The sequence below is a fragment of the Phascolarctos cinereus genome, unplaced genomic scaffold (assembly GCF_003287225.1).
Source record: "Phascolarctos cinereus isolate Bilbo 61053 unplaced genomic scaffold, phaCin_HiC Scaffold_4;HRSCAF=312, whole genome shotgun sequence".
Taxonomy (NCBI): domain Eukaryota; kingdom Metazoa; phylum Chordata; class Mammalia; order Diprotodontia; family Phascolarctidae; genus Phascolarctos; species Phascolarctos cinereus.
Window position 1 is genome coordinate 726,011,586 of NW_027555847.1, and position 24,018 is coordinate 726,035,603.

General features: G+C 47.7%; 1 protein-coding gene across 1 annotated transcript in view; it reads right to left on the reverse strand.

The window, feature by feature from the left end:
* MED15 (mediator complex subunit 15) overlaps positions 1 to 24,018 on the reverse strand; it is a 90,821-nt gene that overhangs the window by 54,199 nt on the left and 12,604 nt on the right. The window contains 2 exon segments of the mRNA XM_078154491.1: positions 1,029 to 1,080; positions 4,484 to 4,571. Of these exon segments, the coding sequence (XP_078010617.1) occupies positions 1,029 to 1,080; positions 4,484 to 4,571 (140 nt within the window).

Genomic DNA, 24,018 nt, shown 5'->3' on the forward strand with positions numbered 1-24,018 from the left:
TAAAGAACAAAAGACATCATTTTTCTTAAAATGTAAATCTCAAGCCTCAGAGGCCAGAGGAAATTGGAACTGTTAACTATAAGATGAGATTCTGCTATAGAAAAGCAGTGAGACAAGCATCAGTGGGTCTTAAGAACTTCATGCCACACCCCAAACAGATCTGAGAAAGAGGAAAAGGGCTCATGTGTCCAAAATTATTCATAGCACCTCTTTTCCAAGTTGCCCCAAGCTGGAAGCTAAAGGGTGCCATCAGATAGCTAAGCGAATTCTAGTGTCTGAGACGTCATGAAACAGCTGAGGGCGGGAAGAAATGACAAAGCGGACGGTTTCAGAGGAAACTGGTCAGTGATCGTTTCCAAGACCTGCTGCCAGAGAGGAGGTTCAAACGCAGGAGACATCCAGCGAGGAAAGTGGTTTTGTCTGAGGGCTCGTTTCTTTCTTGCTTAGGTGTTTGGTGGGGGTAGGGGTAGGGCTTGTTAATTGGAAAAGTATCTATAAAGAGAGAAGTAAAAATAAAGTAAACTACTGAGGAAAGAAGGCTGTGCATTTGCACCTCAAAGTTTCTCTGCCTTCGAGACAGCTCCTGAGAGTATCCGAGCAGGCCTGAGCCGAAGAAGGCAGCTGAGACCCGGAGTCACACGGTCAGTAAGTAACAGGATTCAAATCCATCGTGGAGAAGGAAAAAAGAACACGGGTGAAAGGTCCGTGAGACAATGGCGTCTAAGTCAGGAGCCGAGGGACGGCCCTGGCTGCAGATCAGAGGGAATGGCACTGACTGTCCTGTAAGCTCTCTGAGGCCAGGGACTGTGTCATCGGGCTTTGTGTTTTGTCTCTGTGTCCCCAGGACCTGGCAGCAGCTCCTGAATAAAGGAGAGGAACTCCTAAGCTGAAACTACTTGTGCCCAGTGTGGCCGGCAGGACCTCTCCAGACCAGTCCCAGATGCCCCTCCACCTCTCCCCTGGGCTCATTCTCAGAGTGTCTTCCCAACGGCTCCCAAAAGCCAAGAAATACAAAAGTTGTTACTTACGAATGTCTCGGAAATGGATAATGAGCCTGGCCACAAGGGAAAGATATTCGTCCTAAAATTAAAAAACAGGAAGCAGTTTAATCCAAAATGAAGAAGACAGACATTCAGTGACTCACCATTTCCCTTCTCTCAGCAGAAGGGAGCCCTTCTTCCTGCAGGCCAGTTGAACCACACACTGACAGATGGCAGGGGCTGGAACACAGCGCTGAGGACCCATGTGGGGAGAAAAAGTCCTCAGAGCCTCGGCGGTCAGGCCGAGGATGGGCCGAGAGGAAGGAGGGGGCCGAGACAAAGGGGGCAGACACAGGGATGCGAAACTCGGGGTCAACCTACTGCCCATATCCTCCGTATCTGAATGCCACAGCTGGGTGAGCCTTCTGAATACAGGACGTGGAATGCTCGAGCTGGGAGGACCCCGGAAGGTCAGGGAAGGATGGGACCAATCTCCTCACTCTAAAGAGGGGAAGCCGAGGTCCAGGGAGGGGAAGGGAGAGAGCAGCCCTGCAGCTGGAGTCAGAGGCCCTTGGCACCAATCAGAGATCAGTTACAGGGAAGCAGATTAAAACATCCATGTCACTTTCTCAATCTAAAAACCCTTTCCAGATTTGTTGGTTTAGGAAGGCGGATTAAGCTGAGAAAAAAAGAACTTTTTTTAATGGAATTTGTACTCAGCCTACCAAAGGAAACTAGACATGGGACAGAAGTAGCTCCAGTCGGTCCCCTGACCCATTTCCCACCTGGAGGGAACAGCTCTCTTTCTAGCCACTCAGAAAGGGTTCTAATCTTGATCCTGATCACAGAAGAAACTGAGTAGTTAAAGACAATTTCGTTCTTGGAATGCTAACCCCCAAAACGGTACTTTAAACTATCAGGACCCTTTCCCTGTTCAAGATTCCTAATAAATTGCCTCAGGATCAGGGAGGGAAGGAGGACGCTACTCCAACTTGGACATCTAGACTCTTCTCTAAGTTAGAAATTCCAGGACTTAGAGTAATACCAAATAAACAAAAAGTGTTTCTGGTAAACTCTTGCCCCAAAGCCGGAGTTCAGAGTCAACATTTTTTTCAACATTTAACTTCTCTGGGTCTCAGTTTCCTCATCTGTAAATAGGGCTAACCAAACCCACTCTGTGCACAGAATGCTTTGTTAACCTCAAAGCACTATGGAGACGTCAGCTAGGGAGTACCCAGATGACTTTCCCACTGCTGATTTTTGTGTTCAAACACGGACTGGTCTCTCCACAGTCGGTAATATCTAGGCTTTATTTCTTTCTATTTTTTTTTCTAGGCTTTGTTTCTTCTATTACTTTATTTCTAAAGCATCCCCAGCACATTAATAGTTTGCTCGAGGGAGAGTTTACAAAGCACATGGCTGTGGTGAAGAAAGCAGAAGTAACGTCAGCCCCGTTTTACAGATACTTTAGAAAGTGAGCCTCAGAGAAAGGAAGTGACTTGCCTGGGGTCCCATGACTAACAAGGGGTAGATGGAGGCCCGGCACCTGGGTCTTCTGAGCCCGGGGCACTTCCCCGGACTCCACACTGGCTCTAGCGTGTGGGAAGCCTGTGGAAGGCCAGCGCTGGCCAACATAAGGCAGCTCTGTAGCCCTGACAACTAGAGTGGTGATTGTGTCCCTACATCAATTCTGATCCAATATACTCTATCCCTTGCGTGTGTACATGCGTGTATGGTGTATGCACGCGTGTCTTACACGGTCTCTGTCCACTTCTTCTACCTTCTCTCTCCCCAGAATCCTCTTCCTTAGCTTTGGGCTAACTGGCTGCTAGAAATGCAATCACAATCCAAGAGCGCTAAAAAGTGGAAGGCCTGGAGCCATTGTGGGGTCAGGGGTTCCTGCAGATCAGAACCTGTAGCGTCCCAGAAGACTGCCTCTGCCCCGCCCCCACCCCTGTCCCGAGATGGAAGAGACTGCCTCAGGGGCTCCCCCTGGGAGTGGGTTCCTGCTCTAGCACCTCTGTGACCTTCCCTCCATGGGCCTCAGGCTCTACCTTGGTGAAATACAAGAGTTGGGAAAAGAAAAGAGGGAACGAACCTCCACATGCGCAAGCACCCACACACACCGCCCCCTTCATTAGAGAGGGGAAAACTACAGATGAGGAATAGTGAAGAGCTACTGGATAGGATCAAGGGTATCATTCGGTTGCTTGACTGGAGTTTGGATGGGGTCACAAAGGAAGACCCAGAGATGGCAGATGTCAAAACACAAGGCATCAATAACACTTAACACACAAGCACCAGGTTCATCTAGGTGACTGCCAAGATGCCTCTGAGCTCTGTGTCTGTAATCCATCCTAGGAACCTAGATGACCTCTGCAGTCCTTCCCACTGGAAGGAACCTCAATCTTTCTGGGCATTGGTGGGTTTCAGAAGGGATAAAAGCTTCGTCTGCTTCCCTTTCCTCTGGGGTCCTTCTCTTCTGCATTACTTCAATCCTAGACAGTCTCTGTGCCAGACAGATGTTCAACAGGAAATCTCTCCAGCTACAGCTCACACAACACAGGGTTTGAAGGGCTGGGTCCAACTCTTGTTTGGAACCTTCATAACTGGCTGAATCAGTGGTGCCCCTCTTATAGATGAGAAAACTGAGTTTCAGTTTCACTGAAGTGAAGTGACTCACCCTTGACCCCAGTGCTGGTAGATAAAGCTGAGACCAAAGCACACATCATCCGATCCTTTCTACCTGCTGCCATATGACAGCTGATAATGCATGGCAGACTTAGAGAAAGAGCATATGGCATGGAGGCAGCAGCGTCAACGTGATGGCCAGCACCTACTGTCCCCACCCCTTCTCAAGAAGCAGGTTTGCCCAGCCCATCACTGCCTTCTTACACCTGAGCAGTCAGCAGTTTGGTCCTCCTGCCTCAGTGCTCCCCACCCCGTTGGCCCAACCTCACTCATCAACAAATCGTGCTTTCTGAATGAACTCCCCCCATCCCAACAACATCATCCCCTCAGCCTCTGGAATCCTCAGCTTCTCATAAGTGACACAGATGAGAAAGTCCCTCACCATGGCCACTGAAATAATGTGCATAAAAGCACTCTGAAAATAGTTCTACGTCAATGAAAGGTATCACGATTCTTTTTATTGCTGTTATTGAAATGAGCCTCTAAAAACATTTCATTTTTACAAAAATACAGACAGGCTCTGGAGTCAGAGTTAGAAGGCAAAGGGTCCAGTCCTAGCTCAACCACTTACTAGCTCAATGACCCTGGACAAGTCCCTTCCCTTTCCTAGGCCTCAGTTTTTTCACCTGTAAAATAGGGAGACTAATTCTTGAATTCTCTCCCTGATGGGGTCATTGTGAAGAAATTCTGGCACATCACACAAAGGAGCCATGCCTTCCTTCACCCGAGGAGGTCAGGGGTCGGGAGGCTGCTCCCCCACCATCGGCCTCGGCCTCTTCTCCCAAACCCAACAGGCCCCAGCGGCGCCTTACCCGGGTTTTGGCCTTCAGGAATACATGGCTCTCCATGTCCTTGCTGGATTTACTGTGGGCTACTCCGGCTTTCCTCATCGCATCTTCACTGTAACACAAAAGGCAGAGAATGCGTCACTCATAGCAGTCTCGATCCCCGCTTTGCCTGCTCTTGCTCCCCAGCTGCCCAGGGACGCAGGAGGTACCGTTACAGGACAGAAATCGGGAGAGGCCTGGCCCCCTCCCCTGCGTGCAGGGCAAGGGAAAGACACAGGGCCTGGCACGGGAAGGCGGGCAATGGATCTGGGGGGAAGGTGCCCCTCACGGGCCATGGAGGTGGCAGGGTCAATGTTCCCACCAGAGTGACGCACAAGCAAACCTCAGAGATCAGTCATGCAGCCGACATATTTATTCCCTGTCTACTGTGTGGAAGTTAGCGTACCAGATGCTGGGCAGGGAGTCTGAAACATTCTGGAAAAGTAGGAGAGAGGAACGTGTATGGTAAGAGTGCAGGAATAAGCAACAGCCTGAGCTCAGCAGTTTCATGCCCAATATGTCAGAAAGGTCCAGCCGCCTCCCCCCCCCCCACGCCGCAGAGGCTTTTTTACCGTCCTCCTCCCAGAAGGCCCCCAGTGGAAGGCCTCAGGTGTGTGACAGACAGCAGTTGGTAAGCGCAGTAACTTGGCGTTTGACCAACCGAGATCCCGCATAACGGAGCAAGAACTCACCGGGCGACAAAAACTGCTGGGGAAAATGGGCAAGCATTCTGGTAGAAACTAGGCAAGGACCCAACATGCCACACTGCTTACCAGGACAATCTCAAAATGGACACATGACTTACACTTAAGGAGCCATATTACAAGCAAATTAGTGCAGTATGAAAGAAATGATTTGTCAGATTTATGAAGAGAGGAAAAGCTTGGGACCAAACTGGAGACAGAAAGGGTCACAGGAGGTAAAATGTATAATTTTGATTCATAAAACAAACAGTTTTCATACAAACAAAACCAATATAACTAAAATTAGAAGAAAAGCAGGAAACTGGGGAGGGGGAGTCTTTGCAGGAAGTTCTCTGACAATGCTTATATTTAAAAAATATGTAGGGAACTGAATCAAATTAACAAGAATACACCATTTCCCAACTGATAAATGGTCAAAGAATATGAACAAGTTGTTTTCAGAGAAAGAAATTCAAACTATCAACAGTCATGTTAAAAAAATGCTCTAGATCCTTAATAATTAGAGAGAGCTGTACAACAAATCTGAGGTACTGCCTCACATCCATCAGATTGACTGAGACGGAAAATGACAAATGCTGGAGGGGATATGAGAAAGCAGGCATACTAACGCACTGCTGGTGGAGCTGGGAATAAATCGAACCAGCCCAGGAAGCAATCTGGAACTATGCCCAAAAAGCTATTAAATTAGGCTTACCCTTTGGCCCAGCAATAACGCTACTAAGTGTTTGCCCCAAAGAGATCAAAAAAAAAGAAAAGGACCTATGTGTATAAAAATATTTCTAGCAGCTCTTTTTGTGGTGGCAAAGGATTGGAAATTGAGGGGATGCCCATCCACTGGGGAATGGCTGAACAAGTTGTGGTATGTGATTGTGATGGAGTACTATTGTGCTTCAAGAAATGACAAGCAGATCACTTATTTTTACCTTCTGTTGAGTTCTGTTTCCTCTTTCTGATGGTTCCTCCTATTGGTTTTAATTTTTACTTACAACTTCACCAACGTGAAAATATGTTTAATAGGTATGTAAATGTAAAGCCTATATCAGATTGTGCGCCGTCTGGGGGAGGGGGGGGGAGGAAAAGGGAGAAAAATTTTCAACTCAAAAGCGTATGGAAAAATAAAAAATTTGAATAAAAATAAATAAATTTAAAAAGAAAAAAAAGAAATGACGAGCAGGACAGTTTCGGAAAAACCTCGGAAGGCTTGCATGAACACAGAGTGAAGTGGGCACAACCAGGAGATACAGAAACTGATACAGAAACAGCAACACTGTAAAGATAAGCAGTTATGAGAGACTTAGTAACACCGATCAATACAATGACCAGCCACGATTCCAAATGACTGACTGTAAAGCATGACACATGGACACAGAGGGCAGGCTGGAGCATGTTTCCTTACCACCCCTAACTGTTCTGACTGGGTCCACTACAAACTGATGTTCTATGACCTCACCTGGGCCCTCACTGCTGTCAGGCAATCCTTCTACACCTCCTTTACCAACTCACTCTCCCACCCTCCACAGCGGCTCATCTCTCCTCAAGCCTCCCATGACTCCCTCTCCTCTTCCCTCTCAGCTCAGAACCCACCTCATATTTTGCAGATAAAACTGCAGCCATCTGCCGTGAGCTCCCCCTTCTTCTCCTCATCTCTTATCACTCAGGTGCCCCCTGTCTCACAGGATGAAGTGGCCTCATCTCTTACCCAGGCTGACCCATCCGTGTTTGAGTGACCCCAATTCCACCCCCTCTCCCCCAACACACTGCCTCCCCATCCCCACTCTGTCACTTTTCTGCAATCTCTCCCTCTCTGCCTATTTCCTACTGGCTGCAAACCTGCCCGTGCCTCCCCCATCCTGAAAGCCCACACTTGATCCTTCCATCCCCGTTAACTGTCGTCCTCCATCTCTTCTGCCCTTTGTAGCTAAACTCCTGGGAAAGCCACCTCCCCTGGGCCACACTTTCTCTCTTCTCACTCTCTTCTTAACCCCTTACAATCCAGCTTCCTATTTCATCATTCCCCCGCAACTTCTCTCTCCAAAGTTACTAGTGACCTCTTAGGTGCCAAATCCAGTGGCCTCTTCTCCATCCTCCTTCCCCTTGGCCTCTCTGCAGCCTCCTCTCTGGGAGTTCAGGCCACTCCCTCCTCCCCTGCCCTGGCTCTCCTGCTCCCTCCCTGATGACTGCTTCTTCTCCGTCTCCTTTGCTGACCTTTCCCCTAGAGCACTTACTTGTAGGTGTCTCTTGGGGGTCTGTCCTGGGCCCTCTTCTCCTCTCCCCCTACAACTTCACTCATCACATTCTATGGAGTAAATGACCACCTCTAGGCTGCGACTCTCAGATCTACCTCTCCTATCCCAGACTTTCTGTTGACCTCAAACTGGATGTCCAGCAGACGTCTCACACTCAGCATATCCAAAATGGAATCTTTCCCCCTGAACTCTCCCCTCCTGCTATTTTCCCTATAACTGTAGAGGGCCCTGCCAGCCTCCAGACCCCAGGCTTGGCGTCATCCTGCATCCCTCATCCCCCACATCCAATCTCTGCAACAATATGCCTTCCTCTCTCCTTTCCCAGTCCCCTGTTACCTTTCCAGTCTTCTTCCACCTTACTCCCCAATATAAACCCTTTGACCCAGTGACACCGGCCTCCTTGCTGTTCCATAAACAAAACACTCCATCTCCCAACTCTGGACATTTTTTCTGGCTATCCTGCAGGCCTGGAATGCTCTGCCTCCTTCTCTATTCCAACCACTGACCTCCCTGGCTTTCTCTAAGTCCTAACTCAAATCCCACCTTCCACGGGAAGCTTTCCCAGTGACCCCTCAATTCCAGTGCCTTCCCTCTGCTAATTCTGTCCTACTTCTCTGGCACATCACCTACTTTGTTTGTATTGGTTGCATGCTGTCTCTCCCGTGTAAGCGCCTCTAGGGCCATTCCTGACACATAGCAGGTGCCTCATAAATGTTTACTGACCGAATGATTCCACACGACTAATGTGGAAATATGTTTTGCACTGATTTTGTTTTTCTTGCCTTCACAAGGGGGAGGAGGAGGGAGGGAATTTCTAACTGAAAATAAAACTTAATTTTGGAAAAAAAATGCCACCAACATGTTAGATACTCCATGGAGGAGCTACAGAGAAACACAGGCAAACACTATATAAAATAAAAAGATACAGAAGTGTTAAAATCCATCAAAAATCAAAACAAGTATTTAAGAAGAATAGTTGTGAAGGCCTCTCAAATCAACCAAATGAATTCCCATAAGGGAAAGAAAATTAACTATAGAAACAGGTGTAAATTATATTGTAAATTGCATTAGGCAACCAAAATTACTTCATTCTGTTGGAAATGCACTGGGGGGGGGGGAGAAGACCTGGGGGGTGTTAGCTGAAGAGGCTCAGCACTGCAACGCTAAAGGCCAAAAAGCTGTACTTTTGGTCTCTAAATGCAGACAGAGGAAGAGAAAGAGGAAAAGGGCCACCCTGCTGTTACCTACTCAGAAGACCTGCCCCTAGCTCTGGGAGCTGCATTTTCAGAAGGGTACTGTCAAGCTGGGGCCATAAAGGGGAGGGCTAGGATCAGTTGGAGAGGCGTCTGGAAACACTGCCCCCGAGGAATGTCTAAAGGTACTTAACACACCGGGAGAACTTGGGACCATAGAAATCTAACATTTGGAGCTAGACAGGGCCTCAGAGGTAATAGAGTTCCGTTCTCCACTTTGAAGAGCCCTGAAAGACAAAACTGATCTGTCTTCCTCAGCATTAATCCTCTCCTCACTCCGTCTTACCCCAGCATATCTAACCAAACTCTCAAATCTTGCTGTTTTCACCTTCACCACATCTTTCACATGCTACCTGTGCTCTGTACTCACACATCCCACCCAAGTGGCCACAGCATGAACTTCCTAAGGGGTCTCCCTTACTCAGGCCTCTCCCCTGCTCTCCCTCACAGCCACCCAGTTGCCAGAGTGATTGTCCTTAAGTGCATGCGACTTAAGACCATGCGACTTCCTGTTTAATCAGTCAATTAATCAACATTTATCAAGAGTCACTAGCAGAGGATCCAAAGAAAAGCAAAAGGCATTACTCGTGCACAAAGACACAGACGAGCAGCGTCCCAGAGAAGAGGAGGGCAGCATTCGGTGAAAAAGCCCAGAGTCCAAAGATGAAGTGTTCTGTGGGAACTACAGCAGGAAGGTCAGTGCTGCTGCCTCACAGGGATGCATGGAGAAGACTGGAAAGGCACGAAGCGGCCAGGTTATGAAGGTTTTAGGAAACCCCCTGAAGACTGAAGATTTGATCCTTAAGGTAAAAAGAAACCCTTGGAGAACTTGGGCAGGGTCAGTATGACACAGTCACACATGATCTTTAGAAGATCACTCTGGCAGGTGTGGAGGATGGTCTAGAACAGGGAAAGGATTAAGGCAGGCTATGACAGCGGCCCAGGCATGAGGTGGTAAGGGCCTACACCAGGGGACTGACTGTGTGAGCAAGGACCCAGGAGATGTTGGGCAGCATGGTAACACATGGGGTATGTGGGGTGAACGCAAGAGAGAAGTTGAGGATGACACCCAAAGAGTGAGCCTGGATGACTGGGTGAACGCTGGTGCCTCAGCAATAAAAGGGAAGGTGGCGGGAAAGCCAACGAGTTCAGTTTGGGATGTGTTGAAATTTAAAATGTCTAATAGGCAGCTGGTGGTGTGAGCTTTGAGTTGGGAGATAGGTTGGAGCAGGACAAGTCAATCATAGAGTCCTCCACAGAGAGAGGAAACTGAATTCATGGGAGCTGGTGAGACCACCAAGGGGAGTGGCATGGAGGGAGAAGAAAGGCCAGGACACAAGCCTGGGGGTGCCTACTTCAGTTGGCATAACCTGGACAGTTCTGGCCCACCCATTTCTGGAAGGCCACTGATAAGATGAAAAGAAGAACATTTAAGCTTCAAAGTATGGAAAAACCTTCCTAACACTGATCAACAGAATGACCAACCACAATGCCAAAGCACTCAGGATTAAACTGGCCCCCCAGCTCTTAGAGAGATGGATGGCCTCAGGGCACAGATAAGGAGACTCTTTGCTGGACTATATACTTTTACTCCTTTAGTTTCTCTTGGGGTTTTTTTTTGGGGGGGTGCACTGGAGGGAGGGTGACAGGGAGAAAATGAAGACGTCAAAATAAAATAAAACCTTATTAAAAAACAGAAAAACCTTTCTAACACTTACACCTACCCAAAACCGAAATGGGCTGCTTCAGGAGAGAAGGGGTTTCTGGCCTTACTCTGCAAAGAGAGGGACAGAACAAAACGCTCAAAGATAAATTGGGCAATAGGATAAGAGCACCTGGCCTCCCCAGCCCACATGAGCTAAGTCCTGAAAGAACCGGCAGATGTGCCTGCCAAGCCCCGGTCAGCAATGACTGGAAAGCACAGGGAACACCAGAGAGGGGCCACAAGATTGAGGAAGACTAAGCGTTGTCCCCATCTCTAATGAGGAAAGACAACACAGACAAACTCTAGGCCAGGGACACTGACTCGGCCTTCTGGGAAGTCCTCGGGTGGAACGGCTGGCCCACAAGAAAGGGGAGCAGTGATCGACCCAGTGATGGGTGGCAGAGCACAGGCCATGCCACACTGACTTCAACGCCTTGTTCCAACAGGACTACTGGCCTAACGGAGGAGGGCTATGTTATGGGTATAGTTTATGTGCATTTTCCCTACGCTTCTGACTATCTCACGTTATTCTCGTGGCAAACCAGGGAGTGCTATGAATCTGAGAACCCAATCAGACTGGCTGGCCACACTCAGTGCTGACATGGCAGGAAGCTGCAGGGGAGGGTCCCAGGGATCTGTGCTAGACCCTGCACTGTCTAGCATTCTTCTCAATGATCTGGATAAAGGAATACAAAGCTTGCTCATCAAACTGGGAGGAACACCTAACACACTGGATGACAGGCTCCAAAAAGAACTTGATGGCCAATCACAAAACATTTTTAGCTCAGGGGTCCTGATGGCCCTAGCTAAGACCCTTGGGCTGAATCAAATAAGGTGAAATTCAATAGTGAAAATGTCAAGTCTTGCCAAGCGCACAAACAGAAGCTTCACAAATAGAAGGGGCCAGTGGTTAGATGGCAGCAGGGTTGGCGGAGACTGCCAGCTCACTGAATCTCAGCAGAAAAATGCTCCTGGGCTGCATTAAGAGGGGAAGAGCTCTAGACCCAAATCTCACACCATATACCAAAATAAAGTCAAAATGGGTTCATGACTTAGATATAAAGGCTGATACCATAAGTAAACTCAGAGAACAAGGAATAGTTTACCTATCAGATCTATGGAGAACAGAAAAATATATGACCAAACAGGAGATAGAGAACATTATGAAATGCAAAATGGATTATTTTGATTACATTAAATTGAAAAGTTTTTGCACAAACAAAGCCAATGCAGCTAAGATTAGAAGGAAGGTAGAAAATTGGGAAAGAATTTTTACAACCAGTCTCTCTGATAAAGGCCTCATTTCTAAAATACATAGAGAATTAAGACAAATTTATAAGATCACAAACCATTCCCCAACTGATAAATGGTCAAAGGATATGAACAGACAGGTCTCAGATGAAGAAATTAAAGCCATCTATAGTCATATGAAAAAATGCTCTAAATCACTATTGATTAGAGAAATGCAAATCAAAACAACTCTGAGGTACCACATCACACCTATCAGACTGCACAACATGACAAAACAGGAAAATGATAAATGTTGGAGAGGATGTGGAAAAATTGGAACACTAATACATTGTTGGTGTAGTTGTGAACTGATCCAACCATTTTGGAGAGCAATCTGGAACTATGTCCAAAGGGCTACAAAAACGTGCATACCCTTTGATCCAGCAATAGCACTTCTAGGGCTATATCCCAAAGAGATCAAACAAATGGGAAAAGGACCCAACATGTACAAAAATATTCATAGCAGCTCTTTTTGTGGTGGCAAAGAATTGGAAATTGAGGGAATGCCCATCAATTGGGGAATGGCTGAGCAAGTTGTGGTATATGAATGTAATGGAATACTATTGTGCTATAAGAAATGATGAACAGGCTGGCTTCAGAAAAACCTGGAAAGACTTGTATGGTCTGATGCTGAGTGAAGTGAGCAGAACCAAGAGGACTTTGTACACAGTAACAGCCATGTTATGCAATGACTAAGACTGTTAAACTGAACCCTTCTCAGCATTATGAGGATCCAAGACATCTCCAGAGGACTTGTGATGGAAAATGCTGTCCTCATCCAAAGAAAGAACCATGGAAGTCGAATCGCTATCACTTATTTTTACCTTCTGTTGAGTTTTGTTTCATCTTTCTGATGGTTCCTCCTATTGGTTTTAATTTTTACTTACAACTTCACCAATGTGAAAATATGTTTAATAGGAATGTAAATGTAAAGCCTGTATCAGATTGTGCCCCATCTTGGGGAGGGTGGGGGGGAGGAAGGGGGAGAAAAATTTTCAACTCAAAAGCATATGGAAGTGATTGTTCATAAATCAAAATAAATTAATAAATTTAAAAAAAAAAGAGGGGCAGAGCTCCTAGGAAAGGGCGGGGGCAGTCTTGTTACCTCCTCTGGAGCACTGAGTTCAGTTGTGGGAACGGCTTAGGGAGGACACTGATAAACTGGAGAGGCTCTGGAGCTGGGGCCAAGTCCTGGCTCTGTGCAGCCCACAATTAAGAACGTTTTTTAAATTGTTAATAGTTTCATTGTATTTAAAATGGTAAAAACCATCCTTTGCTCTCTCTCTGGTCTTACAAAAACCAGCAAAGAGCAGACTGGCCCTCAGGCAGGAGTCTGCCAGACTAGTTATAAAGGACTGGCTGAAGGAACTGAGTGTGTTTAGCCCAGAGATGAGAAGACCAGGAGGCTGGGGAGGGGATGAATCTGACAGCTGTGTACAAGTGTCTGAGGGACTGTCATATGGAGGAAGAATCAGACAGGTTTGTTTGTGCCTGGAGAGCAGAAGCCGGAATGACAGCCGAAGCTGCAAAGGGACAAACGCAGGCAGCACGGCAGGAAAAAGAGTCCCTCCCATTTTAACTATCCGAAAGTGGAATGTACTGCCTCAGAGGATGCCTGGAGGTCGGCAAAAACCACTTCCTCAAAGGTCCTAGTGGGCCTCCTTTCATTTAGGGGCCAGATGAGATGGCCCCTGAGGTCTCTTCCAACTCTCAAACCACATGATTCTGTGACTTACATGTTTGGTCTCTGAGAAGCTCAGCTCCTGAGCACAGGAACTATGGCTTTTGATTTATTATTTCCGAAACTTAGCAAAGTGACCATTTCATTCATTCATTCATAACTGGTGTCTTAGCCGTCAGCGTCACTTCGATCTGTACCTAAATACCTGACTAGGATAACGTCCCTCACAGGTAAAATCAACAAATTACTTATTGGGCATTTCTACTTCTAGCAAAAAGGACATGGCATTCTCTAGGTTCCCGATTGCAGGCTTCAGACCACAGGAAGTCAGTCACCAATTCTCAATATGCCCTAGAGCAAGAAGGAGCAAAGACCGCTAAGACCTGGATTCAAGTCTCTATACTCTGCTACCCTCTCCCAGAAGTCCTTGGTAAGTCGAGCACACCTCCACTCTGCCAGCCATCACCTCAGACTATCTCCTGCCCCTCACCTATGCGTACAAACACCGGCCAAATCTTGTCTGTCTGACTTCGGCCACAACATTCCCATTTTCTCTACTGCCACTGCCACCAGGCTCGCTCAGGCCAGAATGGCTTTCCTGGCCTTAACTCTGGCCCCCTCTCCAAGTCACCTTCCACACGGCTGCCAACGTGGTGGGGCTGCCATGTCACTCAGTAGGCAGTAATGTATTAACCACCATTGCTATGGGCCAGGCCTTGTGCTAAGCATCGAGAACAGAAAGAAAGGCAAGAAAGTAAGAGCAATGAAAGTGGAAGGCATTGACTGGAGATGATCTTCGCAAGGAGTGAGCTACAAAAGGGAGGAGAAATCTCAGAGATGGCTATTGATGGTGAATGCATCAGGGTCCTCATCTGATTTTTCTGAGTGTGGAGGAGATGTGGGCATGTTTGTAGGCAGTATGGAGGCTGCCAACAGACAGGGGAAGAAAACCGAAGATTAGTGAGAAAGAGCGATGATAGAGGGGACAATCTGCTGGAGAAGATGGGATGGAATGGGGTCATTTGTACAGGCAGAGGGGTTTGCCTTGGCAAGAAGAAAGGGCCACCTATTCATGTGAGACAGGACTGGAGGAGATAGCAGGGGAAGGCAATTGAGAAGGAAGTGAAAAGAGGGAGCCATCAATGAATGGCCCCAATTTTGTCAACACAATATGAGGCTGGCTTCTCAGCTGGGAGGGTGGGAAGGGGGTTCATGGGGGGCTTAAGGAGGGATGAAAAGGTTTGGAAGAGCTGCTGTGGAGGGGGGGGAGAGTGAGTCAGTTATGGAGGTGGGGTAAATGGACTGCCTTGCTGCAGTGAGGGCCCAGTTCAGATCATCTAACAGAAATCCGTAGTGGATCCACTCATACTGGGTTCATGGATTTTTCTCGCTCTGTTCAGCTGCAGCACGTGAGCAGATGCAAAGGTGGCAGATGGTGGGAATGATCCATGGCTGAAGCTTGGCAGGCAAGACTGGCAATATGAGAAAAAGGAGGAAGGGATTCAAGAGGACAGTGGAACACAGAACTCTTTCACCAAGGGGTCAAACTGAGGAAGGGAAGACAGTGTAGCCTGTGCAGCAGTGATGGCCTGGGGGACACCTAAGGGGTCAGAGGAATCAAGGTCACAAGATGGGGGGGGATGGAAAGACAACAGATGTGATCAAATAAAGAACTGAAGAGTTCACACCCTATTACAACAAACTTGGCTTCAATTTCCCTGTTCCAGCCTCTCATTCTACATTACTCCTTCCATGTGCTCCTCCTTCCAGCCAACTCATCTTCTATTCTCCCAATGGCAAATTCTAGGAATCTCCATGTTGAGGAAGAGCCTAGGCTGGCCACCCATCACCGTCCAGATCCGACCCCCAGCCCTTGGAGCAGATAACCCCGCCCTAAGCTTTTCTGCTCACTCGTACACCTCTCCTCCCCATTAGAATCTAAGCTCCTCGAGGGTAACAAGTGTCTTACTTTTTGCTTAGGTATGCATCCCTACATGGAGCACAGTGCCTGGCACCCAGGAAGGGCCTGGAAATGACCAAGCTTGCCTCCTTACTGCTCCTCACATAGGACACCCCATCTCCCTCTCTGTGCACTGCAATGCACCCCCTTTCCTCTCCCCGCCTACTGCAGACTTGGAATTCCTAGCTTCTTTCAGGCATCAGTGCGAGCCTCACCTCATACATGAGGCCTGACTTGACACTCCAGCTGCTCCTGCCTCCCTCCCTGCCATTTACCTTGCATGTGACTATGTGCAGGCATTGTACCTCGAGAGTGCAGCAAGGTCTTTAAGGTCAGGGACTTTCACTTCTGGTGTTGTGTGCCCATCGCCTGCACAGAGCCCTGAAGTTCTTGGCTTCTGATAAAGTCCACCTCCATCTTGCAGCTTGTCTCCTTGCAAGGGTCTGAGACACAAGCTACATAATGTCCTTTTCAGGTCTGATAAACTTTCCAGAAAAACTATATGGAGAAATTCTTTGTTTCACCACCAGATGGCAGGAGTGTGTCAGCAAGGTTAAATGCAGACCGAGGTTACATTCTACCATTAGAAAGAACCCTTCGTGGGGCAGCTAGGTGGTGCAGTGGACAGAGCACTGGCCCTGAAGTCAGGAGGACCTAAGTTCAAATACTGCCGGCCTCAGAACAAACACTTGACACTTATTAGCTGTGTGACCCTGGGCAAGTCACTTAACCCCAATTGCCCCCCCCCCAAAAAGAGCCCTTCAATAGCAAGGCAGAGTTAGCACCAAGCAGGGGAGTTTGGCCAAGTCACCTACAGGCAAGTTCCCGTGTATCTATGCCCCAGGACAACTGTTCAGTGGCCTAGGAACCTCCTCTGCTGCCCAGCCACAAAGCAAGAGGGATTTCCTTACCTTCAGACTGGTAGCCATGGTCGTCCCCCCCAGATAAATCCCCAGGATTCGATCTAACTAACTCCTCTACTTTTCCTTCCCCTGCTCTTTGCCTAGAGACCTAGACCCAGGCCAGGAAAGCCTCCAAGGGCTTAGCTTCTAGGACTGCGCTCAGTAAAAAGCAGCTACTGGAGGAGCGAGACTGGCAGGTATAAAATGTCGGGAAGACAAAGCTCGAGAAGGCCCAGGGTCTACCCTCAAGGCCCTAAGTACACAAGCCCCCAACCCAACTATTATCTAAGGGAAAGTGCAATAAAAGCAAAATTAGCTTTGGAAACAGGAGAGGTGCCAGCTGGGGTGATAAGAGACCTAGAAGAACTTAGCTCTAGAACCTCCCCTCTTTTTGCCCAAGCCAAAAGGAAACTAAGGCACAGGGCAAATAAGTGACATGGCCAAGGTCACAAAAGCAGCTCAGGAGAGTCAAGCACAAGTCCTTCCTTGGGGAGAGACCACATGCCCACAGCCTCTGGGAGTCCTGGAGGAAGATGGAATCTGATGGAAGAGGCAGAGTCAAGAGGTGCCAAGAATGGAGGGAAAAGGAATCCATTCCAGGAACAGCCTTTGAAGGGTGATGAAATAGGGCAAGTAAAGGCCAGGGGAAGGGAAGAAGTGGGGCCAGAACACAGAATACAGACACAGTGGGGGATGGCTCTAGATAAAATCAGAACAGTAAGCAGGCTAGACACACAGCTAGTAGAAGGCCTTGAATGCCAGGATCAAGATGTTACACTCTGCTCAACAAGCAATGAGGCCCGAATAGAGAAATGACATGATCAGATCACTGTTACAAGCAGCAATGAAGAGGATGGTTTGGAGGGGGGAGAGATTACGTAGCAAGGCCAATTACATTAGAAAAAGAAGAATCGGGAGCATGGATACAAGCTACTGCAGAGGGAGACACAAGCACAGACTGCCTTCACTTCAGTTACCTGGCAACAAAAGATCCCATCAGCTCCCTCAGATAAGTGCGTTTCCCAGGAGCCTTTAGTGAAAAAGGAGAAAATGCCAGGAAGGAAGACTGAAAGACTGGTTAGCTGAGGGAGGGAGGGCAATGAAGAAAGGCCTAGTTCCTTATGTCTTTGCCCAGAGTTAGCACTGCAAACTCTTTCTGTTCAATTAACGTAAAGCCCTAAGAAAACTGTAAAAGAAATGTGCAAAAGGCTTGGGTACTGATTTCAACGAAGAAAGAAGAAATAAATTTGGAAAAGGAGCTTGGAAGGGCATTAGAGGAAGCCACTTTGCTGCAAGCCTCCCAGACAGGCTTACTCACTTCTCATAAGTTATCAGCAGGATTTTAAAAAAATTCTTAGAACACCTCCAAAGGAGCAAATTTAGAACTATGTCCAACAGGTTAGAAAACCATGCTGCCCTTTGAGACGGCAATACCACTGCTAGGTCTGTATCCCAAAGAGATCAGAAAAAAAAGGGAAAAGGAACACACGTATGAAAGTATTTATAGCAGCTCTTTTTGTGGTGGTAAGGAATTGGAAATTGAGGGGATGCCCATCCACTGGGGAATGGCTGAACAAGTTGTGGTATATGCTTGTGATGGAATATTACTGTGCTATAAGAAGTGATGAGCAGGCAGACTTCAGAAAAACCCGGAAAGACTTGTATGGTCTGATGCTGAGTGAAGTGAGGAGAACCAGCAGAACACTGTCCACAGTCACAGCCACATTGTGCGATGATCAGCTGTGAATGACCTGGCTATTCTCAGCAGTACAATGGTCCAAGACAGTTCTGAAGGACTTATGATGAAAAACGCTCTCCATCTCCAAAGAAAGAAGTGATGGAGTCTGGAGGCAGATCCAAACATACTATTTTTTTCACTTCCTTGTTTTTCTGCCTGGGTCTTTTTGGTCTGAGTTTTCTCTCACAACATGACTAATATGGAAATATATTTCACATGACTATACACGTATAACCTATGTCAAATTGCCCTTCTTTCTCAATGAGGGGAGAGGGAAGGAAGGGAAGGAGAGAATCTGGAACTCAAGCTTGTTTGAAAAAATGAATGTTAAAAACTGTTTTTACATGTAATTGGAAAAAAAAATAAAACATTTTAAAAAAAATTAAAGGAGGAAAAACCCTCCAAATAAGGGAAAGCAGATTGCAGCAATTGGAGAACAGCTGAATAAACAGTAGTATATGATTGTAATGGAATATTATTGTATCTTAGAAATTAGAAATATTAAGAATTAAGAGAAACTTGGGAAGACTTGCACAATGGATAAAGTTCAGGAGATGGGGAAGACTTGTGCTCAAAGCCTGGCTCAAACCTTTACTAACTCTATGACCCTAAGACTCCGTATCTAGAAAATGAGGGAGCTGAGCTCAATCAAGTCTGGTAAGAATCCTTTCAGCTTGAAATCAAAGATCCCTTGGTGCCAGCAAAGCCCACAGAACCAGAACAGCGGACATGGTGAGCCTACAAGACCTGAGAAGAGATGAAGGGATGCACCTGTCCCTCTTCACTCTGCCCCCCCACACCCTCTGCCTGTGGACTATTCGTCCAGGCCTGACTCCAGCCCCTGGGCCTCGGAGCGGGCAGGTTTGCAGAACTCTGTTGTCTCTCTCTTTTCACATTTACATCTATTCCAAAGGACAAGAAAATATTTTAAAATGAATGAGATGGGAAACAAAAGGCAGCAGGGAAATGAATTTTAGAAGACTTTGCTGCTATCGCTCAGCTGTTTTTCAGTCGCATCCAACTCGACTCTCTGACTCTCCATACCCTATTTTGGGGTTTTCTTGGCAAAGATACTGGAGTGTTTTGCCATTTCCTTCTCCAGTTCATTTTACTGAAACTGAGGTAAACAGGGTGAAATGACATGTCCAGGGTCACACATTTAGGAAGTGTCTGAGCTCAGACTGAAACTCTGGAAGAGGAGTCTTCTGGACTTCAGGCCCTGCACTCTATCCACTGTACCCAGCTGAGCTGCCTAAAAAAGACTTTACAACTCTGAGCAATGCAGTGAGCAGGTATGACTTCAGAGGACTGACAGGAAAGCAGATCTCTCACATCTCACTGGAGATGTGGAGGATATAATAAAACACTTTAAAGGAAGAGGGGGGAAAATCATTCCAAGGGCTTTGCGCTTGCTTGTGAGGCCAGGGGAGTGAAAGTCTGGAGCCCGAGAGGTTCTACAGTGGACCAGAGAAGAAGAAGCCTCAAGGAAGGGGCAGCCCAAGCCTGGTCCCAGGACGTTGAGGGGCTCTGGAGGGAAGGGAACCAGGCAAGCTGATCCCTGAGCCCACTGAGTGTCCAGAGAGCCGCCCTGGACCCCAGAAGTCTTTGGGTTTTGTGAGCAATAGCAATCAAAGTGCCACAGAGGGAGAAGAGGACTCAGCACAGAGAGCCTTGGGGACACCCCAGTTAAGGATGGGCAGCCTGGAGGAAGAGCCACAAAGGGCGCTGAGAAGCGGTCAGTCAGGCAGCAGGAGAGCTAACCTGGAAAGAAGAGAGTCTCGTGGAAAAGAGGGCGCCTGCAGAGAGGCCAAGCAGGGTGAGGCCTGAGCAAAGGTCATCACATGTAGCAGGTAGGAGGTCACCACTAACTCGGGGAGAGCGATTCCAGCTGGGTGATTAGATACACAGTTAAGAAGACGGTGAGAGAGGAGAGGAAAGGCAGGCAGGCAGCAAACATTCAGCAACTACATGTGCCAGGCACAACGCCTCTCACATTTTAAAGGATCTCTTCAGAGACCACATATCTCTCTTCATGCCCTCATTTTTACAGATGAGGAACCTGAGGCCTGAGATTAAATGGCCTGTCTAAGGTCACACAAAACAGTGTCAGAGGAAGGACTTGAACACATGGCCTCTAATTCCGTTCTATGCTCTTTCCATTGCATCATAACTCCAGCTCAGTTTAATTTTTTTAAAAAAATCCAAGTCATTAAGTATCTCCCAAGAATGCAGAGGCAAAACAGCCCCAGCCCCTCGCAGCTGACATTCTTCTGGAGAAGTCATCTCAGCACCTGTCTTCCTGCACCCCAAAATTTATGCCCCCAGCTCCTAGGAAAATTAATTCATGCATCTTTGGTGCCTCTGGCCTAGGGCCCAGTCCACATGGTTAGTGACTGAGGCTTAGCCGCTACATCTACACACTGGCTGTCACCAGGCACCATCCCATCCCCCCCCCCCCAGGTCCTCTCACCTTCTACAGGACCTGCACGCTCTTCCCCTCTTCCATCCTTTTCCTTCATCACTATTAGAATAAAATCTCCTTGAAGGAAGGAAACGGGCATTTTTAAGCACTCACTGTATGCCAGGGGATTATCTGTCTTCATACTCGTATGCCCAGCGCCCAGCACCGAGAAGAGATTTCACGAATACTTTCTCATTCATTCCTTCTTAGGACAGCTAACATCCCTGTAAGAGTGCTGAGGTCTCTAAAGCGTTTGATGACTATCCCATTTGATCTTAAACATAACCTTCGAGCAAAATCAAGATTGTTCCGCCAATTTTGCCCATGAGGAAAGAAACCCCCACAGTCTCTGGGGGCCGCTTCCAAGATCCACCCTTCCTGACCCCAGGAACCGACCAGGAGGAATTGGGAAGGCCTCCACGCCAGCTAGCTCAGTGGCTCTTCTTCTGGGGCAGTCTCATGAAGCCAATGCATTGCAGAATAATGATTTTAAATGCAGAAAATTTAAAACACAGGATTACAAAGGAAACCACAGTGAAATAACAGTTATTAAAAGCTTTATAAAGTGTTCACAAACCCCAGGATAAGAATCCCTGACTGAATGTAGAAAAAATGAAGATCTGAGAGGAGAAGGGAGCTGTCTGAAGTTACCAGGTAATAAACGGTAGGGCTTCCTCCCCTCTCCCCCAACCCAGACACGGAAGGGAAAAGGGCCTCCCCTTCCAACACCGTTCTCTTTGTCTAGTTGACCGTTAGTAATGGCTTAGAGCAGAGGCTTGTGGGGAAGAGAGACAGGCTGGGAAACTGAGAGGTAGATCTGTAAATAGCCAGCAGGCAGAATCTGAACCCTGTCCTCTTCCCAATTCCAAGGCTCCAAGTCTGTGCTCTTTCCTTCTACAAGGCCATAAGGTGTTTCCTGTACATACACAAGCACACTATGAAGAAATGTGAGTAGGGAGAGCACCCCAGCATAGCATAAACTGACCTAGGGCAGGGAGGAATCAGAGAAACCTTCGTGGAGGAAGTGGAGGCTGGGCTGAACCTCAAAGGATGAGGAAGAGTCAGAAAGGCAGAGATAAGGAGGGAGGCATTCCAGGTAGGAGAGAAGGGATTGTGCCTTCTAGTTTCCCTCAGAGGTGGGGAACAGCTGACATTCCGGTTTGGCTAGAATTCACCAGGGGAAATAATTCATTGGCTGGCCCCAAATGCACGGAATGGTGACAAGAGACCTAGAACCCCAGGCCTCTGAATTCTTGGTTCTGGCCCCTTTTCAACCATACTCTGCTGAAAGAGTCTGGTATGAGGTATGTTGGAGTTGAGAGGAACTAGCTAGAAAGCCAAAGGAAATGCCCAGCAGGCACTCAGAGATCCAAGGATAGGCTGGGTTGGTGAGTCAGGAAAAGGAAGCGACGTCTGAGTCAGCCTGACAAGAACGGAACTGAGGGGCTAGGCCGGCCTGGGGAGACTGAGTCCAACCCAATCCGGTGACACTAGGAAACCGAGGCCTGGAGATGGGTGTTTAACTGCCCATGGTCACACGGCTAATCAGGGGCAGGATGCAAATTGAGCTTCTCATTCTATAAATCCAACACTCTTTCTGCTAATGTAGTCTCCTACCTTCTATCTTTGCCACCTTTCCTATACCAGCTGTTACTTCCCAAGTCACTATGCCACTCAAACCAGTTTCCTTCCAGTGACAAGGAAGTCCTGCCATTCCCAGACGTGAGTGTGAATCCTAATGCTGATGCCACAAATTACCTGTGTGAGCCTGGACACATCACTGACCCCCTCTGGCCTTTAGTCTTTTCAAGTCAAGTTATCAAGACTTCATTAAGCACCTATTTAAGCCTTGGATAAGGTTTCCTACAGATCACTCAGTTAATAAGCATTTATTAAGCACTTAGTGTGCCAGGTACTGTGCTAGGGAGAAAAAGGAAAAAAAAAACCCTAAGATCACCACCATCTCTATTCTCCAGGAGCTCAAAGTCTAATGGACTGAAACTAACTGTGCAAACAAGATATATGCAAGATAAACTGAAGGCAATGAACAGAGGGACACCAACAAAGACTTTCTGCAAAGACCTGAAGGAGGAAGGGCATTACCAATCCGGGGGACAGCCAGCCAGTGAGAATGTACATAGAGTCAGGAGCTGGAGCAGCAGAGGGGCCAGGGGCACTGGGCTGTAGAGCACAGGAAGGGGACTAAGGCTGGAGAGGTCTAGAAGGGCAGCAAAGGCCCAGGTACTGAAGGGCTTCGAGAGACAACAGGATTTTCTGCTTGATCCTAGAGATAACCGGCAGCCACACACTCTTTGGGGGGGGGGGGTGCAGCCAAACCTGCACTTCAGGAAGATGAGTTTGAGAACCGAGTGGAGCGTGGACCGCCGGGGGGGAGACCGGCCACAAGGTCACTGCAACAGTCTAGACTTGAGGGGACAAGGAACTGTACCAGGGTAAAGAAGGGGCCGCCTACCAGAGATGTGGTGAAATTAGAAACCGCAGGATGGGACAACTGATTAGTACGGGGGAGAGAGAGAGGCAGAGAGACAGAGACAGAGAGGAGTCCAGAACCACCTAGAGGCTGTCAGCCTGGGTTACGGTAAAGAAAATGGCACCCTCAAGGGGGCAGCTAGGTGATGCAGTGGATAGAGCACCGGCCCTGGATTCAGGAGGACCTGAGTTCAAATCCAACCTCAGACACATAACACTTACTAGCCGTGTGACCCTGGGCAAGTCACTTAACCCCACTGCCTGCCAAAAAAAAAAAAGAAAAGAAAAGAATAACCAGGAAGTCAGGAAGACAGGAAAGGTTTGAAAAGAAAAAGGAAGTCAGTTCTGAACATGTTGAATTGAAGACAGAACATCTAGTTCGGGATGTCCAATAGGCAGGTAGAGATGCAAAACTGGAGGTCAAGAGAGAGAGGTTAGGGCTATATAAATAGACCTGGGAGTCATCGTATAAAGATAATAACTGAATTCATGGAAGTTTATGAGATCACCAAACAAAATGGGAGAATGGAAAGGGAGAATAGAGCCCAGGAGAGATTACCTGGGAACATGCAAGGCTAATGGGTTTGGTCTGGATGAGAAGGTCCAGCAAAAGAGAGTGAGAAAAAGAGGTCAGAGAGTATAGGAGAAGCAGGAGAGAGCAGGGTTAGAAAGACCCAGAAGAATATCAAGAAGAGGGTGCCCAGCAGGATAAGGATAAGGATAAGGACTGAAAAAAGGCCTTAAGATTTGGCAATTAAAGAATTCACTGGTAACATGGGACAGCAGCTTCATCGACTACACGATGTGGTCAGACGCCAGACTGCAGAGGTAAGAGAGTGAGGGAAAAGTAGGTGAAAGTACTGATTGCAGAAGGATGTAGGAAGTCTGGCTGTGAGAGGCAGAGAGAGCTAAGAAGACAGCCCTTAGGGCTGGACAAATCAGGTGAGGGTTTTCTGAGGATGGGGGAGATGGGGGCATGTTTGTAGGCAGTATGGAGGCTGTCAGCAGACAGGGGAAGACTGAAGATTAGTGAGAAAGAGAGATGACAGAGGGGACAGTCTGCTGGAGAAGGTGGAATGGAATGGGTTAT